The following is a 27,728-nucleotide window of genomic DNA, read 5'->3' as shown; positions in this document are numbered from 1 at the left end:
CTTAATGATGAATTTTTTTTTTTTCATTAATCAGTTTTGAAATTTGGGTGTTATTTCATTTATAAAATACTGAAAATAGGGTTTGGAAGAACTTTGAAAAGATATTTAGTCCATTACCCAAGTTCAGGATGAGATTACATGTACTTAAACTCTTCCAGATATATGTATAACTCACATGTTCTTGAAAACTTCTACTCACATAGCTATATACTTCAGAAACTTTTGCTAGTGTCCAACCATAAACCTTCCTTTGCACAGTTGTAACGCATTATATTTTATGTTTTCCCTTTTCTTTCTCTGGATTCTTCTTTTTTTTGCCTAATACCAGGACAGTCTGAATGGGAATTGCTATGGATAAGAATGAAGTGTTAGATGTAGGTCAGAATAATCATCTACCCAAATCTGAGGTGAAGAAAAACATAATAAGTGCTACAGCTGAAGAAATAAGTTTATAATGGATCATGCAGTATATGCTTCAGTAATAGCATATCACATAAACAAGTGAAAATGTTGGTTGTATGCATATAAATATACATATTAACATGTAATATTCTACTACTGTGTACTATATGTCTGTATAATTACTAGAAATTGCTGAAGAGATGCACACACACAGATGCACATGCACAGCAGAATTAGCTATGTAATGCACATAAATGAAACATTTATTTATAGTAAAACTAGTGAGGATATCCTAAATTAGATACCTGTCTTGGGCTGGTAGTCTCTTAATCTTCCAATGTAACCAGCTGGGTGTTGTATACTTGTATAAGAGTGTTCACATGCACTGTTAAAATTTCCCAGCTTTCGTGGATTTCTACTGTACACCATCTGGATACCACCCTCAGATTGTTTTGCCCTCTTCCACTGCTCAGAAACATCTCACAGTTCCCTCTGGATATTTGTATAAGTATGCGTAGCCTTGAATTACAAGAAAAATGTCCCTTCTGTTTCCCAAAGCCAAGTGTTCTTTGTGAACAAACTGTACTCTTCAATATTAGGCTTTGCTGTTATGCGAATTTAATAATATTTTCATTATATATACTAATATACTAATATATATAATATAATATATATACTAATACTTTCATTTCTTGATTCAGGTATCCATCATACTTCTTGCCATAGTATTTGGACATCAAATATATTCAGCAGAATGACTTTGTGTTTTTCTTCTCTTACATTTTTCTGTATTTTTTCCCTTTATTCATTTGGTCAGGGTCAAAACCAGGTAGAGACTTCTATCTCCAGTCCGTATCAATCCTAAATTCAAGTCTTGCTCATCTGCTTAGCAAATACGTAACAAAGATGCTTCATGAACTACTGATTGTATATTGCATCACTGTAATTTTGAATTCCATTTTGTGGAATTTATTTAGCATGTGATGGATTTTCATCAGCACATTAGGAAGTGAACTTCACAACCTAAGTTCCTAAGTAAAATAAACATATCGAAATACAGACAAAGTTCATATTAAACAAAATAGTATAGGTAGGACTTTTTTTACTAAGAAAATGGGGACACTAAAAAAACTTCAGGTACTTTCAAAACATTAATTTAATAGGCTTGGCTACCAAACAATAGATAAATATGAAAAGAATAAATCACTATAAGGGTAAGATCCTGTTTACCTTTACACACAGGTCTATGATCACTCCATGCAGCAAAAACTTCAGCTATCCTCTGACAGGTAATACTTTTTGAACCTTGTAGCACATAATCTTCATCACAGGAGAATTGTACTGTTGCTCCCAAGCTAAAATCAAAAAATGACATAAAAAGAAGCAACATTTTTTTACAAATAGATATCAGTCAATTTTCCCATTATTTTAGGTATGACAGTCCTGACAAGCAATACAAACATGTAATCCAGTAAATAATTTTTTTGCTCTTAGTAGCAAAATGCTGCAGGTTGTGTACTAGCCTGACAGCGCACAACGTTCAGCCCTCTCCGGGCTTGCTTTGACCAAAGCTGGTTTACCTCTTTTTAACAGTCATACGGAGGTCAAGTGCGTATTTTCTGACCTAACTTCTGACTTTGATATAACAAAGGTTTGACAAACCTGGGTATTGTGTAACAAACAGTAGCTATTTATGTTAATTGAAGCAAGGAAACAATGAGAAAGAGATATAAGGAAATCACCTAGAAGAAGAGACAAAAGGTCAACCACAAGAATGAGGAAGAAATACCCACTATAAATATTGTATCCCTCCCAGTGAAGACCTCGGCACACAGATGACTGGCTGTAAATGTCCCTCACCCCTGATTCTTCTTGAGGAAGTCTGGTGCTTTTGACTTTAGCACCAGAGGGACATTGGAAGAGGGAGCACAATACCAGAGAAAATTATTAGATATTAATAAGGTTTCTTGTACAAAAAAAAAAAGATATTAACATTTAATAACATTCTCCTGTATTAATTTGGACTAGGAATGCATTATTGTAAATAGACTAGTAATAGCTGGTTTTTATATTTTGATTAGTAGGTTAAGATTTTAATTAGGCTAGCAGTAAAGTCTTGACTCCATATGAAGTGGTGTACTTTCTCTTGCCAGTAACAAGATTCTGAATGTTAACAACAACTAGACAATGAAAGTTACAAGGTGAATGCAAACATTTGCTCCTTTTACTGTCTTAGTTTCTCAAATTAATGGAAGAATGTAGAATAATTCTAAAAATATCTTTCTAAATATTTAGCTGTGATTATTTATGAAGTGATAATTCTGTCTTTGATATGTTTTGTACTTTTCCATACGGAGTTGACATTTGGTGTTGGAAACTTAGACCAGAACAAAACAGGAAATAAGCCCAGAAAAACTTGTTTTGTTTGTTTGTTTGTTTGTTTGTTTCTGAGGGGAGGATTGGCGTTTATTTTCAGTTTGGAAAAATTAAAAAACTCAATACAGAAATGCCTATTATTGAGATAATTCTTCTCTTTTAATTTCATTATTGTTTCAAGTCCTGATTACAGTAGAAAATAGTCAATATATCAGGCCTTTCTCTGACATCAGTATCTTACACTCCATAATTTCAACTTGCCTTTTTTAAAGGCTTGTGTGTCACAGTGGTAAAGTATTTCTATAAACAGTGACTCTGACAACCTATAATGTCACAAAAGTCTTCATGGAGCACCTTTTACCTTATCAGTTGCTAAATGATCATCATTAAGTTTTTTATTTAAAAGGTGGTGTTATTATTCATTCTATTCCTTATTTAAAACTGATGAGGAAGAATCATAGATCTGTGATTTTGTGTGTCACCTCATGCTTGTGGTAAAAATGAATGACATTTGGGAAATACTCTTCTTTTCCCCTCAAATTAAGAAGGAATAAACCCAAAAGACTGAAGCAGAAATGTTATTGAAGAATTTCTTAGAAGAGCCAATTAAACTAAAAATTAATATTTTTAAAATCTTATGTATGGTGATACTGCATTTTGTAGTGAAGGATATTTTGTAAGTGGAGTTGGGAGAAGTATCATGACTTTATCACTCTTATAGTTCATACTAATAAAGCTTTATGTTTTGCTATTAAAAATATGTGATGAAAACCTGCAGAAAAGAATCATACAGTATTATTTACCAAACTTCATAGTAACTGGATAAAGATACTTGCATGCATATGACTAAGACTATCATTTTACAATAAGAAATACAACAAAACACAGTATTTTGAAAAGGCTTCCAAAAGGAAAATGTCATAAAAGTGGAAAATTACAAATTCATACTCCTTCATTATCCTTATTTTTAGACGGTCTAATATTAATGCACATATATACATAATATATGTATATGAATACATGTAATAGCTAACACAAATTACATGACCAGTGGTGTTCCCTAGTCTAGGCACAGCTAATACTGTGGATGTTACTAAATGTAAAGCACTAGGGCACAAAGACCCACTCATAACCTAAGTAAACATAGGCATGCTGATATTCCATGAAACCAGAAGAGCAGTGCTTATTCATGGGGGGAAAAAGGGAAGTGTTGACATAAAAGGAAACAGCATGGTGAAGTAAATTATTTTTAATGCTGTTTGTCATTGTATTTTTGTTATCATTTCCCAGTGTTTTTGTGTACCTACATATCTGCATATGAGGCTTTTAAAAATCAGTTTAGAAATCTGAATACCTCAAAACTATGTAAGGTTTGTTTTTCTCTATTCATTCTGCTATAACTGAACAGAATAAGATAGGTTCTTTATTTAACTACCTGTGCAGGAAAGGAATTAGTTGGGTTTTTGTGGGGTTTTGTTTGTTTGTTTGTTTGTTTAATTTTGGTACAGTTCCTTGAAAAATTTTCCCTCCTGATTTGGTCATTGGGAAATTAGTATATCATCAATACTAAATAGTATCAGGGCATTTCATTCTAACTTAAACATATCAAAATAACAGATCATAGACTCATTGTTTTTGAAGAATTCTGTCTAGATTTACATTTAGATTCAATCAGGACCTGAACTAACTCTTTTTCTGGGATAATACTCACAGAAGTGTTTTTCAGTTCTATTCTAGTTAAAGTACAAGGTGACTTTTGTTTCATAACGCACTTTTTGTATAGAATATTAGTTACCAGATTTTAGCATCAGGTCTTTATTTAAACTTTTTCTTAATGTATGACCCCACAAAGGATCTCAGAGGCTTCCCTAACTCCATTTGCCTTGATAAATTATTTTATAAGTACACATGGCTTACAAGACTTACAAGACACCGTGCATGCAGTTCTCTGGGTATTTTAAGATTAAACATGGAGTAACACCCCAGAAATCTGTGTTATAGCAGCTTTCCTGTTTGACCTTGTAAATCATGGGATTAACCAACCCTTCTCACACGGATGCTATAGATCTCTATCCCATTTTACAGCCTTTGTTATGCTACCTATTTAAAAAAAAAAAGGTTTTGTAAATCTCTATAAGCAAAGCCTCTGTACTGGCATAGTTCTTCATTTATCTAAATAAATGATTTAAGACTCCTTTACAACCCTCTTAAAACTGGCAATTTTTTAAGGAGGTTGGAAGAGGTCTGAGAATATCACTCAGTAATGATAGGGTATCACTACTGATTTGTCTGGAATCTTCGAATCTGTGTTTGAATGCACAAGGTATAGCATTCTTTGTGCTGAAACACATACTAAACTTAATTTTTCTCTGCAGGTTTGGGCTTTTAAAGAATGAGCCCTGTTTTTGTTTCCTTATAGATGGGGATTTTAGTGCTATAATAGTAATTTCAGTTTCAGTTCAATTTACAAAAAGGCAGACAAAATTTTAAGACTGAGCACACATTTCAGAGATTAACTTTTATTAGGTAATTATTTCAAATACATGTATGATGAAAATAGTTATTAAAGAAGATTGATACTAAGCAGTGCAAAAATTAAATTTAAGGGAGTTAGAAATGTTAGGTGTTTGAAAAGGAATGGTGTCAGCACAATATAGCTGATGAAATTTGTACCTGAGATTTACAGAGACATAGATAATAAGTAGTGAGGACATGAAAGATGATACAGTGATCTGAGCAGACATCTCAGAAATGGAGAATTTGAAAGCATATAACAGCTCTAGAAACTATTCCAAAAACAGTTCCTGTTTGTATAAGAAATAAGAATATTAGTGAAAGAAGGGGATAAAGAAGACCTGCAGAGTCCAGGAAAAGAGAGGAAGGTATAAATGTGAAAAAATGAGAAAATAAAAAAATAACATAATGTAAATACAAATGTAAGGCCCTTGCAAGGTAAGGCTGAAAAGCTTCTATGGAGACTGAAGAAAAAGAGCCACAAGGCAGATCACAGAGTTGGAGGAAATTTCAAAGCTATGAAATAGTAGCATGATCTTATAATTTGTTAAAAATTATGCTCAGCTACTCCAGGGACTATTTGGTTAGGGAGGTTCAAAAGGTAGCATTGGAAAGACAAGAATAACTTTCTCAAGATTAGATGTTCACAAGAATCTATCTGCTGTGGAAAGTCATGTTGAAAAAATCTGAACCCTTTTGATTATTTAAAAAAAAGAAAGTAGTACCTGAAAAAAAGTAACATAGAAAAAGATTTCCTTTAATCACGGATTGATTTAAAGAGGAAACACTGAGCAGGAAGTACATAATTTACTAAAAAAATTTGAACTGATGGTTTGAAAACTGTAAATGACAAAAATTCCAGAGGGTTGATATTATTATGAAGACTTTACAAGCCTGATAATTATTTTTATCACCTCCAAAATATAAGTAACATTCACATTACAAAGTCCACTTGTCCAAATCGGTTTTGATATTAAACTGGCATTTGTTAGTATATGACTGTAAGCATACTGGACTCATAAACACAATTTACAAAATCTGTAACATGTGTGTCATGTGCGTGAGTAAGGTAGGTAAGTAGACGATAAAACACAAGCCTGTGTTGTGAGGCAAGTGAGGCAACCCTGTGGTTTTGGAATCCAGTATGGAAAAGGCAGAAGTACTCTATGCCTTTTCTGCATCAATTTCTACACCACATTTGTTCCTAGACATCTGTATATACTGGCATGATTCAGGAAGAAGAGGGACAACCAGTTCTGGGGAGCAACTGGTAAAATAAGATGGCTATCTTCAAAGGCAGGGTGCCAGATAGTTTTCACCAAAGGGTGCTGAAGAAGCTGGCTGATTCTATGCAAGGCTGGTATCATCTATGAAAAATTGTGGTGATGAGGAGAAGTTCCTACTGACTGTAGAAAGGCTAACATTACATGAATATTTAAGAAAGGCAAGGAGAAGTTAGGAACCCCACATCAGTCCCTAGAAAGAACATGTGCTCTAGGAAACCACAAACAGGAAATCAGGAGGACTTAACATAGATTTACCAAAGGTGAATCATATGTGACCAACCTGATTGTCTTCTATGACAAAATGACTGGCTACATGGACCAGTGGTAGATGTAATTGTGCTTAATGTAACAGAGCTCAACATCAGCAAGGTTTTTGACACCGTCTCTTGCAGCAGTGTCTTTGGGGAGCTGACAAAATATGCACTGAATAGATAGATGCAAAATTGGCCTGGCAGCTGCACTCGAAGGGTGGGAATTAATGGCTTTATATTCAGCAGGTGGCTGGTAATAATCTGAGTACTAGGAAGTCAGTATGGGGTCTTATGCTGTTTAATATTTTCAATCCTCAACCTTGATGGTGTCACAGAATGAACTCTCAGCAAATTTATGGATCATACTAAACTAGGAAAAGTAGCTGACCACAAAATAGCAGAGCTTCAGTCCAGACACTTTACAAACGAGCACTAGGCCAACAGAAACCTCCTGAAACTCAACAAGTAGAGGTACGAAGTTCTGTTCTATTGATCAGTAATATGTTGTCATCCTGAATAAAATAATATATACTCAACTACATTAGAAGTTGTGGCAGCAGATCAAGAGAAATTATTACTCAACTGGTGTGGTTGTATCTGCAATATTAAGCCCAGCATTTGGTCTCCCACTTCAAGACAGATATTGATAAAAACTCTAGAGTGTTTGGAGGTTAGTCAGAGCCTTTAGAGCACATGACCTACAGTAAAAAGTTGAGGTAGCTAGTCTTAATTAGTGAGACAAAAAGGAAGGTAAGGTACTACCTAATAACAGACCATAACTATTTCAAGAACCTTTACAAAGATAATGAAGCCAAACTTTTCTTAGTGTGGCACACTATACAAGGGGCAGTTTAGGAGATTCAGATTTTACATTACAAGAAACTTCTTCCAAGAAAGGCAGGGCAGAACTGGAACAGCATACCCAGACTGTTGTGAAATCTCCATTCTTGGGAGTTTTCATAACTGGCTAAACAAAGCCACAGCTGATCTGATTTAATGTTAGCATTAGTTCTCTTTTGGGCAGGAGGTTGGACTTGATGTTCTCTCAAAGATTCTATGATTCACTAAAGCTGTTCGATTTATTTTGAACTTCATATGAAGTTTATATTGAATTTATATTAACAGTTGGCATATGTGTAGCAAACTAACTCATTTTAGATTATCTTCCTCCATTATTTGATATATTCTTTTCAGTATTATTGAACAAGAATCAATTATGCAAGGAATCAAAACCTCAAGCTCAGCTGTAACAATAAATTATATGATTCTGTGTTTTGAACTTATGTTTCTCTAGTAATTTTTGTGATAGACAGGTGGGACAGACTAGGAGAAGGAGATAATGCAGTTTAGATTTTTACACTGATGTGCAGTGAATACATCTGCATTCATACATTGCAGTACTATTCTCTTTCTGTGGAATCAACTGAAAGTCATAGATACATTGAAGTATAGAAAAAAGTTTTCCCCAAGATTCACATCTTTCTGACATATTAACCTATTCTGTCCATACCTGCAGCTGAACAAGTTTGAGAGAGTACACCATTTTTTGCCATAGTAAAAAAAAAAACCAACCAGAAATACCTAAACATCAGCTCTTAAAGTCTGTCCTTATCAAAGAATTAATTTAACATTATGATATGTTTTAATGTTAGTGTAAATTAATAATCAGTACTGCAGCATATATATTATTCTCTCTATCTGCAGTAAAAGAAGCTAAAGTTATAAGTAAGCTTTCAAGACTATGCAGAGTGAAGTATATTTTCTGAATCTAGCAACTTTCTATATACCACTGATTCATTATTATTTATGTGCAAGCTACAAATAGAATCTACCATAGTCTATTTGAGCCACAGTAGGAGAGTTGAGCTAAGCCACAAGTTAACTGTCCCAAGTTAAGAACATGCATAGGAACATTTCTGTAAATCAGTTGTTACAGTACTTGGAGATATTACTGCAAGATGTTAGCACTCCAAGAAATAAAGTTAGAACATCTAAATCCTCAAAACTTCTGGTCAAGAAAAAACCTTGCCATGTGCTGAATAAACTAACATGATGACAACTTCAGTTGCAAAGGATCTTCCAACACTGTGGAGATCATTGTCAATTCTACTTAAGCAGTTCTTAAGGTGTCACTTTTTCTTACAAAGCTTGTACTGTCAGAGACCTCAGCTTGACAAAGGAACCAATTAACTTCCCACAAATTAAACATATGCCATTCTCCTTTAAACTAGTCTCACATCTCATGTTGAAAATCATCTGAGTTTTCTTCAATTTTCAGGCTTTTTGGCTTGAAGTTTTGGAGTCTAGAAGCTCATCTTGCATATCTCCACAGAAGGGTATGTGATTCAGGGAAAGTTTAAGGAAAATTAAGTGAGAAGCTTCCAGAAAATCAATGTGGTAACACTTTAATGTCATTCTTCTAAAGAAAATAACTATAAACTAATTTATAATAAAAAACAAAAAAAGAAATTATCATTAGGTATATTGTAGCTCAGCTCATTGGTATAAAAAATTGTCTTTAATATTAATATCAAGTTTCTTTTTTTCAATACAATCTGTATTTTAAAGACCACATTAACATTTTTGTGGCTGTCCAACAGCATTCACTGCTTTTTTGTGATCCAAGTTTGATCTGAATCTCATCTTTAAATACCTAGTTGGACTGCACTACAGAGGTAAAGGGATAGACATAATCTCATTCATTCATTTAATGAAGCCAGAACTCTGTGAAGGTAGTGGAGGAACATGTCTGCTTGTCCAAGTATAATTCTACGTTTATTCCACTACAAACAAAGAAAAAATCCTCCAAAACCCAACAATTAAAAAAATTAACAAGACCACATGGAAACTTTTTCTCTCCATCTATTACACTTTTCTTATATTTTCCATAGTGGTGTTGAGTCTGAAATTGGACACTTATTTGGAAAATATGTGTATTTTACTGTATGACAAGTAACCTAAAATAAGCTGTTGGAAATTCCAGCAGAACAAACACTAGTACATCTAAAATTTTAAGAAACTTCTAGGGAAGGGATGTTTTCCTTCTGAGGTAAAATAGCTTTTTCAGTACAGGAAAATATGACAGCTATTAGTAAGCCTTTTTGTCTTTATTTCAACCTGCAAAGGCCTGTTATGCTCAAATAGGCATCTAGCATCAGAAATAAAACCTTTAAAACTTCAAAATATAGCCAGGGGGAATTTTCACACTTGAAAAAATATCCAGAAGGGTGAACACGGAGTATCAGGTCCCCAAGAATGCCATGAAATGCTGCAGCTTGTCTTAGAGCATGCATTGCTGATTTTCTAAGTCTGAGTAGGAACTATGTAATGACACATGAAAGTGCTGAGCGAGCAGGTAGTGTTTATAATCAGAACAGCACTGAAATTGCAATAAGATGTTTCCAAACCTATACCTTCATGCTTGAAGAAAGATAAAGAGAAGTGACAAGAGCATGCTCTTCTCTAAAATAGATTAAATTGTACCGAAATTATATTTTGATTGATCTTGATAAAGATCAGTCTAAACCCTTCTTCAAAATATTATATTTTAAAATCAAAGTATTTTAGTTGGGATTTTCACTTCCTCATCAAAAAGGGGAAAAAAAGGCACACTCAAAGTATAGTTATTTCCTACATTATAGAGAGAGTGACTTCAAGGAGGGAAAAGGAAAAGTCTGCAATTTTTTTCTGTGTCAGGTAGAAGACAACCTAGAAAATATTTTCCATAGTACTGTACTTTTTTAACTAAATGTAAGAATTTTCTTTCAATGTCTTATTTATTTATCATAAGCATTCTTATTTTGGAGGCTTATGAAACAATTGAGTAACCATTATGATAATGGCAGGAATTTAAATCATATTAATTTAAAAAGGAAATTTATTCAGTCTGCTGAAAATTTTTAGTTTGATTTTGTTCAATGTAGCAAGTGTTCAACTTGAGATAAATGACATATGACATACATTCACCAGTCCTGTTCTTTGCAAGTACAAATTTCACCATTCACATTCCTAAGATCTTTAAAAAGCCTTAGATAGGAAACCACCTTACTTATCCCTAACACATGTAAAATGAATACAACCAAAGGAGTAATTGTTCCCTTTTTCAAAATCTGTCAATAAAGTGGCTAGAAACTGTGCATGAGTGTGTGTATATATGTTCTCCCACAACTTCCAAATAAAATTTTTCTGCATTGTAAAGAGAGGCTACCACAAAATAGTGGAAAGTCGCAATCTTTTGAAAACAAGCTCATCTTTCCTGGGTTGATTCAGCTACACTCAGAATAGACCTGCCTAGTAAGGAGTTGTAGAACTAGATGGGATTTATGTGGAGAAGACCATCCATACCAGATGCCATTTATCTTGAAAGAAACTGAACCATGAAAATTCAAATATTTACTTGAAAGGAATTAGTTCAAGGACAGCCTTCGAGCATAAATTTGAAGTGGCAGTGAAGCCATTGAGAAGCATGTGCTTTCAGAAACTATTACTGCTCTGCAATCTAACCTGTTCTAATCTAACTCTAAACCAGGAAGCAAGTAGGCAGGATTTTAGGCTGTTCCTAGAATCTGCCCTCAAGAGAAAGAGTCAGTTAAGTACTAGTTTGTTAGGTTTTTGTCGGGTTTTTTAAAATTTTTTTCTTACTTTATAAAAAGGTTGCTTCCATACTAATGTCAAGAAGTGATCAAAATAAAGATCAACACAAAAAAATTTAGTTGTTTGGTCTGAAAATATCTTCTTTGGCGGAAGGTGAAAAATACTTCCTCAGCAACATAAACATCCCTGCCCCCAAAATTACAACCCATAAGAAGAAGAGCATAATAATGTATCTCTTACATTTTATTTTGTTGCATAAAAGTTTATTTAACTTTTCTGTTCACCAAAAATGCCATTAAACTGAACAGACCTTTCCACTTTCACTTTTTTCACCTCCAGTGGATATTCTATGTATGAGCCATGCTATTTCACTTACACCTATTTGAAATGTCTTAGTTATTTATTCTTTTCCATTACGATGGGATTAGATTTATCACTATGTTCTATGTATAAGCATTACATAGCACATTCACGGGAGGTGATAGAAAAGCTGATCTTCCCCCACAGATAATTTGTGAATTTGGCAGCTTGCGCTGCGGTGATCATGCTCTGGTGGAGTTTGCAGTCCTGAGGGATATGGAGCAGGCAAAGAGTAAAGTCAAGGCCCTGAATTTTAGGAAAGCAAATGTCCAGCTCTTCAAGGGACCCCCTGGGGAACTGCCCTCAGGGACAAGGAAGCAGAGAAGAGCTGGCAGATCTTTAAGGACACTTTCCACAGAGCGCAAAAGCTCTCGAACCCAGGGGTAAGAAATCAGGAAAGAAAGGCAAGACCAGAATGGATGAGTGCAGACCTGCTGGTCAAACTAAAGGGCAAGAAGGAAATGCACAGGCAATGGAAGCAGGGATGGTTATCCTGGGAAGAGCACAGCGATGCTGATTAATTGTGTAGGGATGGGATCAGGAAGGTAAAGGTGTGGCTGGACCAAAATTTGACAAGGGATGCAAAGAATAATAAGAAGGGCTTCTACAGGTATGCCAGCAAGAAAAGGAAGGCCAAAGAAAGAGTACACCCACCAACCCAATGAGCAAGACTGACAGACTGGAAAAAAGTGACAAGGAGAAGGCTGAGGTACTCAATGACTTCTTTGCCTCAGTCTTCACTGGCAATCTCTCTTCCCACACCTCTTGAGGGGATGGACTACAAGACAGGGACTGGAGGATCAATGTCTCTCCCACTGTAAGAGCAGCTCAGGTTTGAAAGCACCTGAGGAACTTGAACATAGACAAGTTGATGGGATCTGACGAGATGCACTGAACAAGACTGAGGGAATTGGCTGATTTAGTTGCCAAGCCACTCTCCATGATATTTGTGAAGTCATGTCAGTCGGGGGAAGTCCCTGGAGACTGGAAAAAGGGAAACATTGCACCCATTTTTAAAAAGGGTAGCAAGGAGGAACCTGGGAACTACCAACCTGTCAGACTCACCTCTGTGCCTGGGAAGATCATGGAACAAATCCTCCTAGAAGCTCTGCTAAGGCACGTGGAGGACAAGGAAGTGATTGGAGATAGCTAGCATGGCTTCACCAAGGGCAAGTCCTGCCTGACCCACCTAGTGTCCTTCTAGGATGGAGTGACCACATCAGTGGACCAGGGAAGAGCTATGGATGTCATCTATCTGGACATTTGTAAAGCTTCTGACAGTGTCCCCCAGAACATCCTTCCCTTCAAATTGTAGTGGCATGGATTTGATGGGTAGACTGTTTGATAGATTAGGAATTGCTTGGGTGGTCGCATCCAGAGGGTAGTGGTCAATGGCTCAGTGTCCAGACGCAGATGGGTGATGAGTGGTGTCCAACCGGGGTCCATATTGGTACCAGTATTGTTTAATACCTTCATTAATCATACAGGCAGTGGGATCAAATGCACCCTCAGCAAGTTTACAGATGATACCAAGGTGAGTGATGTGGTTGACACACCTGAGGGATGTGGACAAGTTTGAGGAATGTGTTGGTGTGAACCTCATGAGGTTCAACAAGGCTAAGTGCAGGGTCCTGCACCTGAATCGGGGCAACCTGTGATATCAATACAGGCTGGGGGATGAACGGATCAAGAGCAGCCGTGCTGAGAAGGACTTGGGGGTCCTGGTGGAGGAAAAGCTGGACATGAGCCAGCAATGTGCACTCGCAGCCCAAAAGGCCAACCATATCCTGGGCTGCATCCAAAGAAACATGGCCAGCAGGTTGAGGGAGGTGATTCTGCCCCTCTACTCAGCTCTGATGAGACCCCACCTGGAGTCCTGCGACCAGCTCTGGAGCCTTCAACACACGAAAGCCATGGACCTGTTGGGGAGGGTCAAGAGGAGGGCCACCAAAATGGTCAGAGGGATGGAACACCTTTCCTCTGAAAACAGGCTGAGAGAGTTGGGGTTGTTCAGCCTGGAGAAGAGAAGGCTCTGGGGAGACGTTATTGCAGCCTTCCAGTACTTCAAGGGGGCTTCTAAGAAAGATGAGGACAGACGTTTTAGCAGGGCCTCTTGCAATAGGACAAGGGGTAAGGCTTTTGAAGTAAAGAGGGTAGATTTAGACTAGATGAGAGTGGTGGACCACTGGCAGAGGTTGCCCAGAGATGTGCTATATGCCCCAGCCCTGGACACATTCAAGATCAGGTTGGACAGGGCTCTGAGCAACCTCATGTACTTGAAGATGTCCCTGCTCTTTTTAGGGAGGTTGGACTAGAGAACCTTTGAAAGTCCCTTCCAACCCAAACTGTTCTATGATTCTATGATTTTTTTCAAAAAGAAGAAAAAAATCACTGTATGTGGTTGGGTTGACCCTGTCTGGATGCCAGGTATCCACCATAGCCGCACTATCGCTCCCCTCCTAAACAGGACAGGGAAGAGAATAATATAATTAACACCTCGTGGGTCAAGGTAAGGACAGAGAGATCACTCACCAAATACAGCAAAACAGATTTGACAAAATTAGTTTATTTTATTACTAATCAAATCAGAGGTGGGTAATGAGAACTAAAATCAAATCTTAAAAACACCTTCCACTATTCCTTCCTTATTCCTGGCCTCAACTTCATTCCTGAATCCTCTACCTCCTCCCCCCGAGTGGCAGAGGGGGACAGGGAATGGGGTTGCGGTCAGTTTGTCACACATTGTTTCTGCCGCTGCTTCCTCCTCAGGGGGAGCAGTCTTTCCCTGCTCCAACATGGGGTCCTTCCCACAAGAGACAGTTCTCCACAAACTTCTCCAATGTGAGTCCTTCCCATGGGCTGCAGTTCTTCAGGAATTGCTCCAGCCTGCGTCCCTGCCACAGGGAGCCATCCTTCAGGAAAAGACTGTTCCCGTGTGGGTCCCTCATGGGTGTCACAAGTCCTGCCAGGAGCCTGCTCCAGCATGGGCTTCCCACAGGGTCATGATGTCCTTTGGGCATCCACCTCTTCCATTGTGGGGTCCTCCCCAGGCTGCCAGTGGATATCTGCTCCACTATGGACCTCCATGGGCTGCAGGGGGACAGCCTGCCTCACCATGTTCTTCATCATGGGCTGCAGGGGAATCTCTGCTCTGGTGTCTGGAGCACCTCCTCCCCCTCTTTCTTCAATGACCATAGAGGCACTACCACCATCACTGATGAGCTTGGCCATCTTGGCGACTGGTCCGTCTTGGAGCCAGCTGGCATTAGCTCTGTCAGACACAGAGGAAGCTTTTAGCAGCTTCTCACAAAAGCCCTCCCTGTAGCCCCTCTGCTACCAAAACTTTGCCACACAAACTCAATACACTGAGTTTAATGAGAAAGTAGGGGAAAAAAAAAACAACAAAGACTTTAAAAGAAAATACACTTATTCTGATATCTTGTATGTCTTATATCCTATTGTTCTGTAATTTGAATGCCTTCTCCTTTCATTTTCTCGTAAATTTATTTGAAATAGGAAAGATTGACAGTCACACCATCACAGTGTACAGTGAAAAATAATATTAAATTATATTCTAATAGTTTGGCCTAAAAAGAAATTTTAGGGCGTGATCATAATCATATCTCCTTCAAGGTACTGTCCCTCACATAAGTTTAATTAGAATGATCTTGCAGGTAGGTCTTTCAGGGGTCACTTGCAGAGACAACACTAGAAAAGGACTTGCAGGTTCTCTGTCAAAGGCTTTCTCTACCAATCCATATTTCTGAGGTTAAAATACAAAATACTGTCCTAAGAAAAGATTCTGGAAAGCATGACAGTTAAGAAATACAGTTTTTTATTTATATTTCTCTGAATATATCAAGAAATAATTTTTCTTCAAGTTATGTCAGAAATTACACTCCGTATGGAATTAGCAATAAAGCTTTCTCTCACGCACATTAAACTTTTTTTTCATCAAAATTATAGAAAGAAATATAGAGACTGTAATAATTAACTGAGAAATTATAATAACTAACTGATTGCCAGCTAGCACATTTATTCGGGATGTCATTGTCAATGTTATGTTCTGCTAGACTACCAGGAGGAAAGAAAAAACAAAACAAAGTACAAGAGTTATGTAAAAGAATCAAGTAACATAATTTCGTAAAATATTTGCTCATCTCCCAGATTACTCTAACACTTACTGTTTTCAAATGTTAGGAAGTGTGCTGTGTGACAAGTACATCTTTTGAGCAAAACTGAATGTAACAAAACTAATTTCTTTAAAAATCATTAATCTCCCTCCTACTTATTTCTTCCTTTTCTCTTTCCTCACTTAGGTGTTTTGAAGGAATTTGTAAACATGATGATAATGTGAAATCAGTATATGATGTAGAGCAAGAGCATAACTTTATTCTTTTAACACAGTCTAAAAGTTGTCTATATATCAAATAGATAATATGTATGTTTAGTCCTTTTTAGTATATGATGATATGAATGATCAACAATTGAAAAGGAAACAATTCAGGAACTCAGATAAGAGATTAAAATTATTTCAAAACGTTTTCAAGAAGTGATGTGTCTATTCATAAAATACATCAACCACTGCTGTTACTGACAGTAGGAGTCATATATGTTCACATAGAATATTATGAAAGACTATTGCAAGTATTTTTTCTTACAAGATAAGATATTTGAAAAATGACTGAGAATGGAGAAAGTGGGCTAAAATTTCAGTTTAGGTTAAATAAAAAAAAAGGTAGAATATATCACCGGCAGCATACAATTCTTTGATTCCTTGGAATCTTCCTAAAAACATTTGAAAAAGTCAGTAAAGAATGTAATATAAGAATTTGCTAAAAACAAAGTATAACTTCCTAGTTTTGATTTTATGTTTTTGTGGGTTTTTTTTAATACAGTAATACTATACACTACCAATTTGGTATGTATTAAGATTAATAAAAAAAGTAGTCTGTATTAAGAGTATTAAAACCACCCTAAGGACTACTGGGGAAATACACCTGCATGTGTAACTTCTAGATCCCTGAAAAAAATACTGTAGAAAATACAATATTCTCTATTAGATTCCAATGAATATTTCTATATTATCTAGAACCTTTTCTGTGAGGTTTTATTGTTCTTTGTGTGTTGCATTTGATTTTGTTTTATCCTTCACAAAAACATCAAGTACGACATGTATGCTCAGTATTTGTATATCTAATACAATATTTCCATGAAAAAATTATTTTAACTTACCTTCAATCCAATTTTTGCTAGATTATCAGAGATGTATGCACTCTTCCAAGTAGGTATTTTACCTTCTTTGCATACCGGCTATATTGCATTACATAATTTTATACAGAATTCCATTTCACTTTTTACTGAGTCCAGTTTTGAAAGAGTAGCTCAACAACAGCAATATATTTTTAAAATATACATTTTCCAAGTTCAGTATTAGAGAAATGATACAATGGTAGGGTTTATATTTTACCTAAAATCTGAGCCTATCCGTTTTCCATTTTCTGGTTCTCCAGGATCTGGACACAAATTGGATGCCTGTTTAATACCTCCCTCATTTACTGCAAGAAAAAACAAAATAAAAAAAAAGATAAAATAATATAGTTTTTAGGAAATACAGAGTTAAGCAATTAACAAATATGAAAAAGTACATTATCAGCATTTTAGGTACTTTAAAACAAATTTTCTACAGGATATGATCACCCATACAATCCATACTTTCAATACATTATTTTCTCCTCCTTATAATAAGGAAAGCATGTATTTACTGGTTTGGGGTTGTGTGTTTGTTTTTTTTTTTTTTTTTTAAATAACACAAGTTTTTCATAAGTCAGCTAATAATCATCTGTTTTGTTTGCTTGTCACATTATTGAACCCATATGGAAATGTTATTACTATTCCTTTACAAACATTAACATTTAAAGGAGTGTTCATCAGGTTTAGGGCTGTAAGATTTTATTCAGAACATAATCTAATAAATGTCATGTCCAGTAAGAGCTGACCTTTTCTCCTTGAATTATACTAGAACTTGAACGCATAGTCTCACGCTGAGAGAATTGTCCTTAACCAATATTGAAAATGCAGATATCCCCAAAATATGGTGATCTGAAGGTAAACTCAAAATGCCAGTTTGAATTGCATACATTTATCTTACAATAAACTAAAATGGATCTTCAGAGAGAAACTTGCTGTGAACCTTTCAGTGTGTTTTTCCAGATTTGTATGTAGCGATCTAACCCTCAGCATACTCAACTACCTCTTCACTCATTTTTTTGCAATGCATTATATAATTTCTTGCAATTTTTGCAGCTTGAAAAACATTATCTTACAAAAACAATTTTAGGACAAAATAATTCCATTATTCCATTTTGTATTTAATTTTTGAAGTTCATTGAACCAGGAGGTAGCAGAGCCCTAAAAAACCTTTAGCAAAGGAGATTGGTCTGCTATTACTTGGTAAATCTATGGCCTGATAGAATAATATTTTTTTAAAAAAACACAAGTTCTCATGAAATCAAGAGATTTATGTTAAATAGAAAAAGATTTTCACCTTTATTGCTTTTTATTTCTGAGGAACTAGACCAATGGATTTACAGTACTAGATTTTAACTTTCCCTTAAAGAAAAAGAGTGTTAATTAAATTTCGGCTTTTAATGAGGGACAATAGCATCCAGAATACTTGTGGGTTTCCCTTCCTTGAAATTTGCCTCTTACATACACAGAATTGGGAAGAAATGGTTTTGTACCCCTGAGGAAGTCAAAGACCAAATGAAAATGTTACAGAGGGTTAAAAGGAAAATGTCTCAACTTAGCATGCTGCTCAAAAACCCTACCAAGCTCAGCCCTTGTCAACTGGAACCACAGTATTTATCCTCCTCTGCCCCAAAAGAGCTCCAAGGTTGTTCTACTAGCAAAGACCATCTCTGTTCATCTGCATCTCTGTGCTCAGGGGACTTTTGGACCAGGAGGACTCTCCCTTTAGAGCCCATCCATATTGCCAGCTTTCAGTCTTTTCTTTCCCCAGTACTTGTAGGTGTGATTGAAAGCATATTAGCTATAGAAACCCAAGGTCTTGCTATTGTTGGAATATATATATCTGACAATTACATAAACTGCATTTCACAAGGCCATCTAATAGGAACTTGTTGGATGAGCATTTAGAATGAATTCTCTCTTTGAAATGTGTGTGCTTTTATGGAATTCCAAAGCCTATATCAAAACATGAGAAATTCAGAATCGTCATCAGTAGCCCGTATATGTAGAAAAGACCTTAAAACTTTGGGTAGACAGGTAGGATTCACTGAGCAATGCAGGGAGGGAAAGGAAGTATATCTGAGAAGAAATAGGAAAAAAGACACCTTCTCATTTTTGTGACAGTCTGTTAACTTTCCTGACATTAAACATGTTAAAACTATAGCTAGAAATATATTCATGATGCCTGATACTAATATTAAAGAAATTAAAATAAACTGGCGCCATTTTGGGGCTGTAACATATATCTATGCACACAGAAGAAATTCTTTACTATAAACAAAATAAAGTAAAAATGTTATTTAAACAGAATTATTTCCATTTATTGTCATTCATGTTTTAATAGTTCAAATAATTATTTTTGTACACTGTATTTCCCCAAAACAGGTAATAGAGTGAATATTCATATTAAAAAGAATATTCTAATGGATTTCAAAGTACAAAAACTGTTATATACTTCAGTTTCTACCAGAAATGGAAGCTTGAAAATCCTATTGGTTTTTAACATCTTCTATACAAAGTGCTATTCTTAAAAATATTCTGTGAAATGGATTTTTAAATGATAAATTATGGATATATTCATATTCATAAATAAAAATATAAAGGTTAAAGAAAATCAATAAAATAATCACAATGATAAAGTTAAAATAAGACATCTAACACAATAAAAATTCAGAAGAAAAAGTTATAAGTAGAAGTCACTAAAATTATTTCTGATTTGATCCCAAATCAGATATGTATTTAAGCAAAAATTTAATTCAATTCAGATTTCTGTTAATTACTTTGCAAAAAATAAATGCATATTTTATTATTTTTGTGTTGACATTATTTTTCCAGACATAATGTTTGAGTATTCAGTCTACTGAAATACAGCTCTATATAGTTCCTCAGATCTCTCTCTCTTTCTCTCTCTTTGTTTGTTTTGGATCCCAGATAGTCATATGACAATAAATAATGAAAGGGTTTCCTGTAGTAAATCAAAGGATCCTCTATGGAAAGCATTCATTCATGGTCTGGTCATGAAACTGGGAGCAAGGAATTCCAAAGTTCTAATCCAGATTGAACTAAGTCCCCAAATTTTTTTTTTTTTGTTAATCGCAACACTTGCAAAATGAAGTTGATGCATATTTGTTTCAAAGTATATAGTAATTTCAAATATTATCAGTCTGGCTTCACCATAAGCAAATCACCTTATGCCTTAGTATTGAATGTTGTACACCTGGATACATTCAAAAAAGGTAAAACACGGAAAAGTCTTATACATGAGAAATATAAGATGGTAATTACTAAAGACATTGCTAATACAAGGCATAATGTAAAACAGTTATTCCCTTATCCATATCTCATTTCCACTAACAGCTGAATGATGATCATCCTTTTTTTTTCAGAGGACCCTATCTGTCATTGTAATGCAAGTACAGATCCAGCTGAGGCCACACTGGGAATTTTTTCTAAAGTCAACAACTAAATACATAGCTTTTCATGAAATATTGCCTCTTCAATTTCTTCAGCCACCAAAGTGACTAGCTAATCAAACAATAGATTACAATATAAAATCTTAGTTATCTATTTATGACAATATTATGACCATTAAAGGTACAAATCATCAAGGTTTTCACCTTCACTTGTTATTGACTTATATAGGTAATCTACTCTGCATAACTAATAAAACAAGATACAGAAGTTTTCAGCTTTACATAGAATATCATAACATATGAAATTATATAAAGACTTTCAAAAATACGTTGATGAGTTCATCACTAATTTCATAACAAACACCTTTAGGTATCACAAGTGTCTGATATTTCACTATAAATAAGCAATTCCTATTGTGGAATATTTAATGATCTGTGCAAAATAAATTTACAGAGAAATATTCTATTTTATCAGCCATTTTACTATTATCATTTTTAGCTATAAAAGCATAGATGGACCATCAGACAGAGACCTCAGTGATGTACCTTATAAACGCTACTGTAATTATCTTACTATTACTTCTTGTTGTGTAATCACTCTATTTTCCAAGCACCCAATATGCATGAAAAGAATACTTGTTTTTAAATATCTTGATACAAAGGTTTCAAATAAACCAGAAATACCTTACAGAACTATTTAGGTGATGTAGCTTACAGAAAAGTTGAATATGACCATATACTAAATTACAAAAACTGAAGAGAAGTGTGTTCTGCTTTACTTTTATTACTTGGTAAATGTTAAAAGGTCTTGCTGCTTGAAGACACTTTTTAATAAAAAAGTCACATACATTGACAGTTTAAAATCTAAAACTGAAAAATGTATTAAAAGTTATGACAATGTGCCCTGCAAAATCCTGGAAACTCAATCCATCACTGACACTTTAAACAAAAAGTTAGTGCAAATGTGTCCAACCTAAGCAGCTTCGAAAGTAAGTCCTTTCACTCCTGTGAAGAATAATGAAATGTAGTATAAGCAGATATAGGCTAAGCGGTTAGTCCATCGTTGTTTTAACCAATTAATTCTAAATATTTAAAATGTGGTTCTAGTCCAAAAAGGAACTCTATAAAAATGGCATGTTCTTTTGCAAAAGATATCCTTTAAAGTACTTAGCGTCATACCTGATTAATTTATGTTAGAAGGTTGCCTGACTTCTCTTTACGAGTTAATCAGGACTCAGTCCTGTATGATGCTTTCAGTTTCTATTTTCTGTAATTAAAATTGAAGGCACTAAGCATCTCCAGAATTTTTAAAACTACGGTTAGTTAATCAGTTCATAATGTTAATCAGTTCATAATGTTAAAGTTAATGAAAAAAAAATTGAGAAAGTAACCTTATGTGTGTTGCTTCAAAAAAAAATGTGGTTACACATTTGTAAATAAGGATAGGCTTTGGTTTGTATAACCTTTTGCTGCTAGTACTAATTTTCAATTAAAATAATGTATCTCCTGTTCACAACTGAGATTTCAGCTGACACCTGGGATGCTGAATATTTATTTCTTTGTCAATACTGAAAATTTAATGTGAAATTACTGACAAAATAACATATCATTCTACAATGCCAGATTTATAGAAAACTTGCCTTTAGAGTAGAACCATACTGTAAAATTCACCATGCAGACTGGAGAAACAGATTTAAGTCAGCTATATTATCAGAAATACGTAAACAATTTTGAAAACACACAAACAACACAGACAGCACAAACTTCACTCTTGCACTAGAAAAAAGTAACAAAAAAGGAGTACACTCACAGAGAGAAAACTTGTTGCTGTTGTCTTTCCCTGGAAACAATTTAAATCCTCTAGATTTAAAATCTATGGCCTTTTTCACTAGTTAAAAAAACAAAAAAAAACATGTATCAGGCAATGCAGTCTAAAATATTTCATTTCATTTGACAATTTTTTTCATGGAAGTATATACAAATTAGAGTACAAGCTATCTAACAAGCTCATATTGTGTACCTTTGGTGGAAAACAATTTACAAAAACAAGTATTGAGACCAATTTGTGCATCTGACAAAGGAAAGAAATAAGATTTGTAACTTATTTTTACTCCTACATAACCAAGAAAAAAATTATGGCCAAAAGTATTTATTTCCACGCACCATATAATTGTGTAAAACATTGTCACACATTTATGGAACTTGGAAAATTAAAGGAATGATAGATATGTTTGCTCTAAAACAGTTGAACAGTTGAATCTTATCTGGTGTTTCTTCTATATTAAGAAACAGTAGAACAGTAGTGCTTATTCTCCACTTCCTCCATTATAAAAGAAAAAAAAAAAGAAAAAATACAGAACGCTATCATATCTGCCAACTGAAAAGTCAGCAACCTTTTAAAAAAAGATACTATGACATTTTATAAATACCTGATTTTCTTGTGAAATTTTAGTTCAATTATTCTTCCCAGTGATAGAGAATTTTAAAAGAAAAAAGAGTCATCCTTAACATGTTATTGAAAGCACACTGAAATCCAATATATATGCTAAGACCTGAATTCAATAAGCATCCAAGAAATACAGGACATATACTCTGAAAAGGTTTAATCAGCAATAGAAATGCCAACATATTTTTTTCAAAATATTTTGCCTGTTATTTAAGATTTTAAAATTTACATTAATGGTCAGTATTTTATTTGGGAAAAAGACAAAGCAGAGGAAACAGCTAAAAAATTACAGTGTTTTAGTAGACAAAAAGTCTTTCTAAAAGTAACACATTGTAAAACATTCTCAAAATGTTTTCAAAAATCTACCTTAGCTATGCTCTTAGCTTTAGTATGGAAGAATAATTTTTATTCAGGAAATACTGAGATTTTATTATCTGTTTTTAGATTACGCAGACAAAACAGAAATATTTTGATCATAGAAAAAACGCTGCATTGTTAAATTAAGCATACCAGGCTAATTTTTTGTTTTAACTACAGAGATTTGGACACAAAAAAATGATAGTCTACTGTTTTTTTGTTGGTTCTGCAGCTGGTCCTCTTTCTATCTTGAAAATTGTTATTTGCAAAGTGTGATATGGAAGGTAGTTGGCTCCCACCACACCCTTAAGCCCACTGTTGAACTATTTCTGTAAAAACCCAAAATGGCTGGCTTTGTGGTAAACACAGTTAATCCAGGCAAACCATGTTGCCTCAATATATTTTTGAAACCAAAATAATAAGAGAGTAAAACCAAAACTTAACAGATATCAAAAGGTGAGAGAGAGCAAAGAAAAACCAGCACAATAAATGTTTTCTTTCAGTCAGTGCCTGTTTTCTTCAATATACTCTGCCAGTGAGCAACGAACCATACATAAAAATGGACATTTAAAAAAAAAAATAGGTTAATTTTAAGTACATTATACTCAAGCGACTTTATAAATTAGATATATTTTAAAACTATATAGTAGAAGATGTTGTATGTTCACTACAAGAAGATACTGCTGATGAAGGACAGCAGAGATTAAAGGAATGAATCAGGTGTGAGAGAAGCAAACCCGAGAAGATAGACGGTACATCATCAAAGAATTTTTCAACACCTGTTAACTTCCTATACAAAACCAGTGAATAGTCAAAGAAACCCTTACATGAGGCATAAATACCAGAGTAGCAAAATGCCACTGATATTATTAAATGCAAGTAATCACTACCACGCAGAGTAGAACAAGATTCAGGCGAAAATAGCATACTACTAAGAAAGACAATTTATAGGATAGATATAGAATGTGATGACAAATATTTTTACATTTCTGATGGAAGAGGACATACTTTCTTCTGAATACATAGAGGTTTTTATCTCAAGAGACAAAATGCAAATTTCCTTGTTTATCATTACAATATAATCCATAAACATGGTTAATGTTTCTGGGAAGTACATTAATTGCAGAAGCATAATGTATCTATTGCCACAGAATCCTGTATTTTTACTTGTTTTTTTAATCCTGAATACCAGAAGCTCCCTCCCCATCCCCACGCCCAAATTAATTGAAGTCCATAAGCAATTCTATCCTCAGTGGAAGTCATGGACTCAAGAACTGCACCATCACAAAGTAGACATATACTGGAATAATGGTAATGTTCTCTCATCTTTGTGTGAGATTTCTAAGACGCTATTTCTACATAAATATGAATGTAGGAATATAGTTGTAAGCTTCTTTGGCCTTCTCTGAGCATCAGTGTAAAATAACCCCCCATGAATCAGAAGATAGGCCTAGCTATTTTTCCAACGCCTAACTAAAATGGGAGTGGGCTTGAATTCATGATCTCAGGTTGTGGTGGTGCACCCCCCTGCCCTTCGCCTTGTACCTGGGCTGCTCTAGGTTGCCTGGCAAGCTTTGGCCTCCAAACAAAGACTTTGGCGATTGAGAGCCCCTCAACTGTACCAAGCACCCTTGTGTAGCCAAGAAGCAGAATGGCACTGAGTGTATCAGGGATCCAATCGCCTTAACAAGGTACAGAAAAAGAACAGAACTAATCAAGTATCTACAGACAATGCTGGCAGCGGTACTGTTAAAACTTGAGAAATCACCTGCCTGGACTGTTGAAACTCACTGATGCCTAAAGTCAATCATCTCCCAGTCCTATAAATAGTGGTCCCAAGTGAGACCCTTTGAGCTCTGCTGGACCACAACAGGCTGTGACCAGCACCTCCCTCTGAGTGGGATGCCTCTCAGAGTTCATGAACCCTCAAGTTCGCGATCAACTCAGAGGCTCAACTGTGCACCCGTTGAGTGATGCAAAGCATTCAATGTGAGTATTTGACCAAATTCAAGGGTGATATTTAATAGGTACCTTTGTACATAGCGCTCTCTTTTTCTCTACATCTCTTTATGTGTCTCTATCTTTACACCTGTATTTGTGTGTGATTAAGGAATTTTAGTAAGTTTAAGTTGATTATGCTGCTAAGTTTTATATAATTTGATACTGTTATTTATCTCAATACCGTTACTGAATTTGATCGCTGTTATTTTGTATTAGATTGTTGCTGTCCTAAAGTTACACTAAGCACAACATATGTCACTACACCAGAATCCCCGATACCCTATCCTTTTAGTCATAAACTGTTGACCAAGTCTGGGACTAGGAGAGGATTCAGCAGCACCTAGACTCCTCTCTGAGAAGGAGTTTAGAAAGCAACGGGGTCCACTCTGAACCTCATGACTCAACAGGAGGGTGTCCCTCATTTTCTTTCCCTTTTCCCAATCCCTAGACATAAATGGTTGGCGAAGTCTGGGACTAGGGGTGGATTTTGGTCCACTCCAAATCTCGTGACTCAATGGGAGGGTCTCCCTTACTTTCTCTCCTCAATATACACGTTAACTCGATTTAATACATAAGTAAATAATTCCAATTTAATTGTAATTTGATTTGTCTCTATATACATTTTACATGTTGAATAAGTAATAGAGTGGACCTTGCCATTGAATTCTGTTGTCGCGCTTTTTACCAATCTATATTAAAATCATTCACTATCTGATATCTTTGTGACTCTTTAAGCGGTCTAAATTATCCATTCGCAACACAGGTGCTGGGATGTTTAAATACTCTCATTAGGGAGATGTTTGTCCTTTATTTTCAGAAATCATCATAACAACACATTAAAGAACAAAGACTGGTTTCTGTTTTTTGTTTGTTTCTACTCTTCCTCAAGCACCTGAATGTCATATCCATAGTTTTTGTACACAAGAAACAGAGTTCACAAGATCTAAGGTGGAACTGAAAATAGTTACAAGAGTGTCCTTATGAACATATTATTTAAAACAGAGTTTTTTTATAACTATTTGCATCACTTTGCCAAGGCTATAAAAGGCTATAAAATACTATTAAGAAAGCAAGTAACTCATGATCTCTGAAGCATCCTTATGCTAAAAGAGAAGAATTTTACTTTTAACTAGGTTTTGTATATTGATTTACTGAACAGTAGTTTCTGAATGCATTGTGAAGGAGTAGTTAGATAAATGTATCTGGTCCAAACATGCCATCACTAAACTATGTATCAGGCTGCACATGCATATATATATACATAAAAACAACCCCATCATCACCAAAAAATCCCATGCCCAAAACATAATAAATGCATTTTTTAATACTTGGTAAACTAGGCATTATTTTGCATGTGCCAATGTGGAAACTAGTTAGGGCAATGGTAACTGGTCAAAACCAGTTTTAGCATCCTGAGAGCTACACCAGATGTAAATTTCAAAATGGAATATTTGCTTCTACAATATGAAAGCGTTGGGGTATATAGCCATGTGAAAGATGTCTATTTAAAACACTGAAAAACCACAAATTCATGTCTTTATTTTAGTTATACAACAGCATTTATGTAAAGAACTTGTCCATCTTGTCTTGTTTATGTTTTGTAAATGTTTAAACCAAGGATAAGGTACATTTAAAATGCTGAAGACTAAAAAAGCACCATTCTACGCAAAACAGGCACTCAGGTTGCATTACTACAATTAACTATACTGAGTATTAACCGTGGAAACTTGGGCCTTTTCTGACCTTGTATATGTCTTTCCTTGGGTGCAGCTCAAAGCAGTTCAAACACTGAAACAGCCCCTCCCATCTCCTGAATCTTTCTTGCATTATATTCACTACCACCCAGCTAAAGGAAATGGAGAACAATATTATAGTATCAGATCCATTATTTCAAGATTACACATATGGTCCTCCTTAAATGACATCTGCAGAAACATAATATTATATTAAAAGAGGCAGTAGATTGTCAATTTGACTGTACCTAAATGTTTGTATTGCATATACGTAAATGCCCATATAACATGTTTTAGAAAATATGTAATATCTCTGGAAATAAAGGGAAGGTTTTATGCCTCCTCACAAGCTCTCCATTCTTCTGTTTCTCGTCTTTGACATTTATTTAAAGTCAATTGCAAAGGATTCTGCTTGATAATGTCTGAAACAAAATAACTTAAATTCTGGGGTGAAAGTCTTTCAGACTATATTGTATCACGATATTTTTTTTCCTTTTTAACACAAGACTGACAGAGAAAAGGTAATCTTTCCTTTGAATTTGTATTATCAAAATTCTTCCCACCACACTACTATTATTTAGAAAACAGAAATCAATATCCAGAATTCAATACCATTTGTTTACTTTGCCTTGGGTCCAGATGTTAGGGAACACAAGCTGACATTAAAAACACTCCTAGATTCAGAGTTACATGGTCTTCTGCAATAAGTATATTTTCTGCATTTACATTACCCTAGAAATAATGAA

General features: G+C 35.0%; 1 protein-coding gene across 3 annotated transcripts in view; it reads right to left on the bottom strand.

Annotated features, from left to right (window-relative positions):
- The window catches only part of CSMD3 (CUB and Sushi multiple domains 3), a gene marked incomplete at its 5' end in the record, with an annotated part of 769,714 nt that overhangs the window by 458,536 nt on the left and 283,450 nt on the right, over positions 1 to 27,728 (bottom strand). For 2 of the 3 annotated variants that reach the window (XM_081996335.1, XM_081996336.1), the window contains 3 exons: positions 1,633 to 1,757; positions 17,253 to 17,340; positions 22,256 to 22,333. In XM_081996335.1, the coding sequence (XP_081852461.1) occupies positions 1,633 to 1,757; positions 17,253 to 17,340; positions 22,256 to 22,333 (291 nt within the window). The remainder of the gene's footprint in view (positions 1 to 1,632; positions 1,758 to 17,252; positions 17,341 to 22,255; positions 22,334 to 27,728) is intronic. The other variant, XM_081996337.1, reaches the window with a different exon arrangement.

Source organism: Phaethon aethereus, assembly GCF_964289735.1.
Source record: "Phaethon aethereus genome assembly, chromosome: 2".
In the NCBI taxonomy this organism is placed as follows: Eukaryota; Metazoa; Chordata; class Aves; order Phaethontiformes; family Phaethontidae; genus Phaethon; species Phaethon aethereus.
The sequence above is the reverse complement of the archived record's forward strand: the minus strand, read 5'-3'. Positions and strand labels throughout refer to the sequence as shown.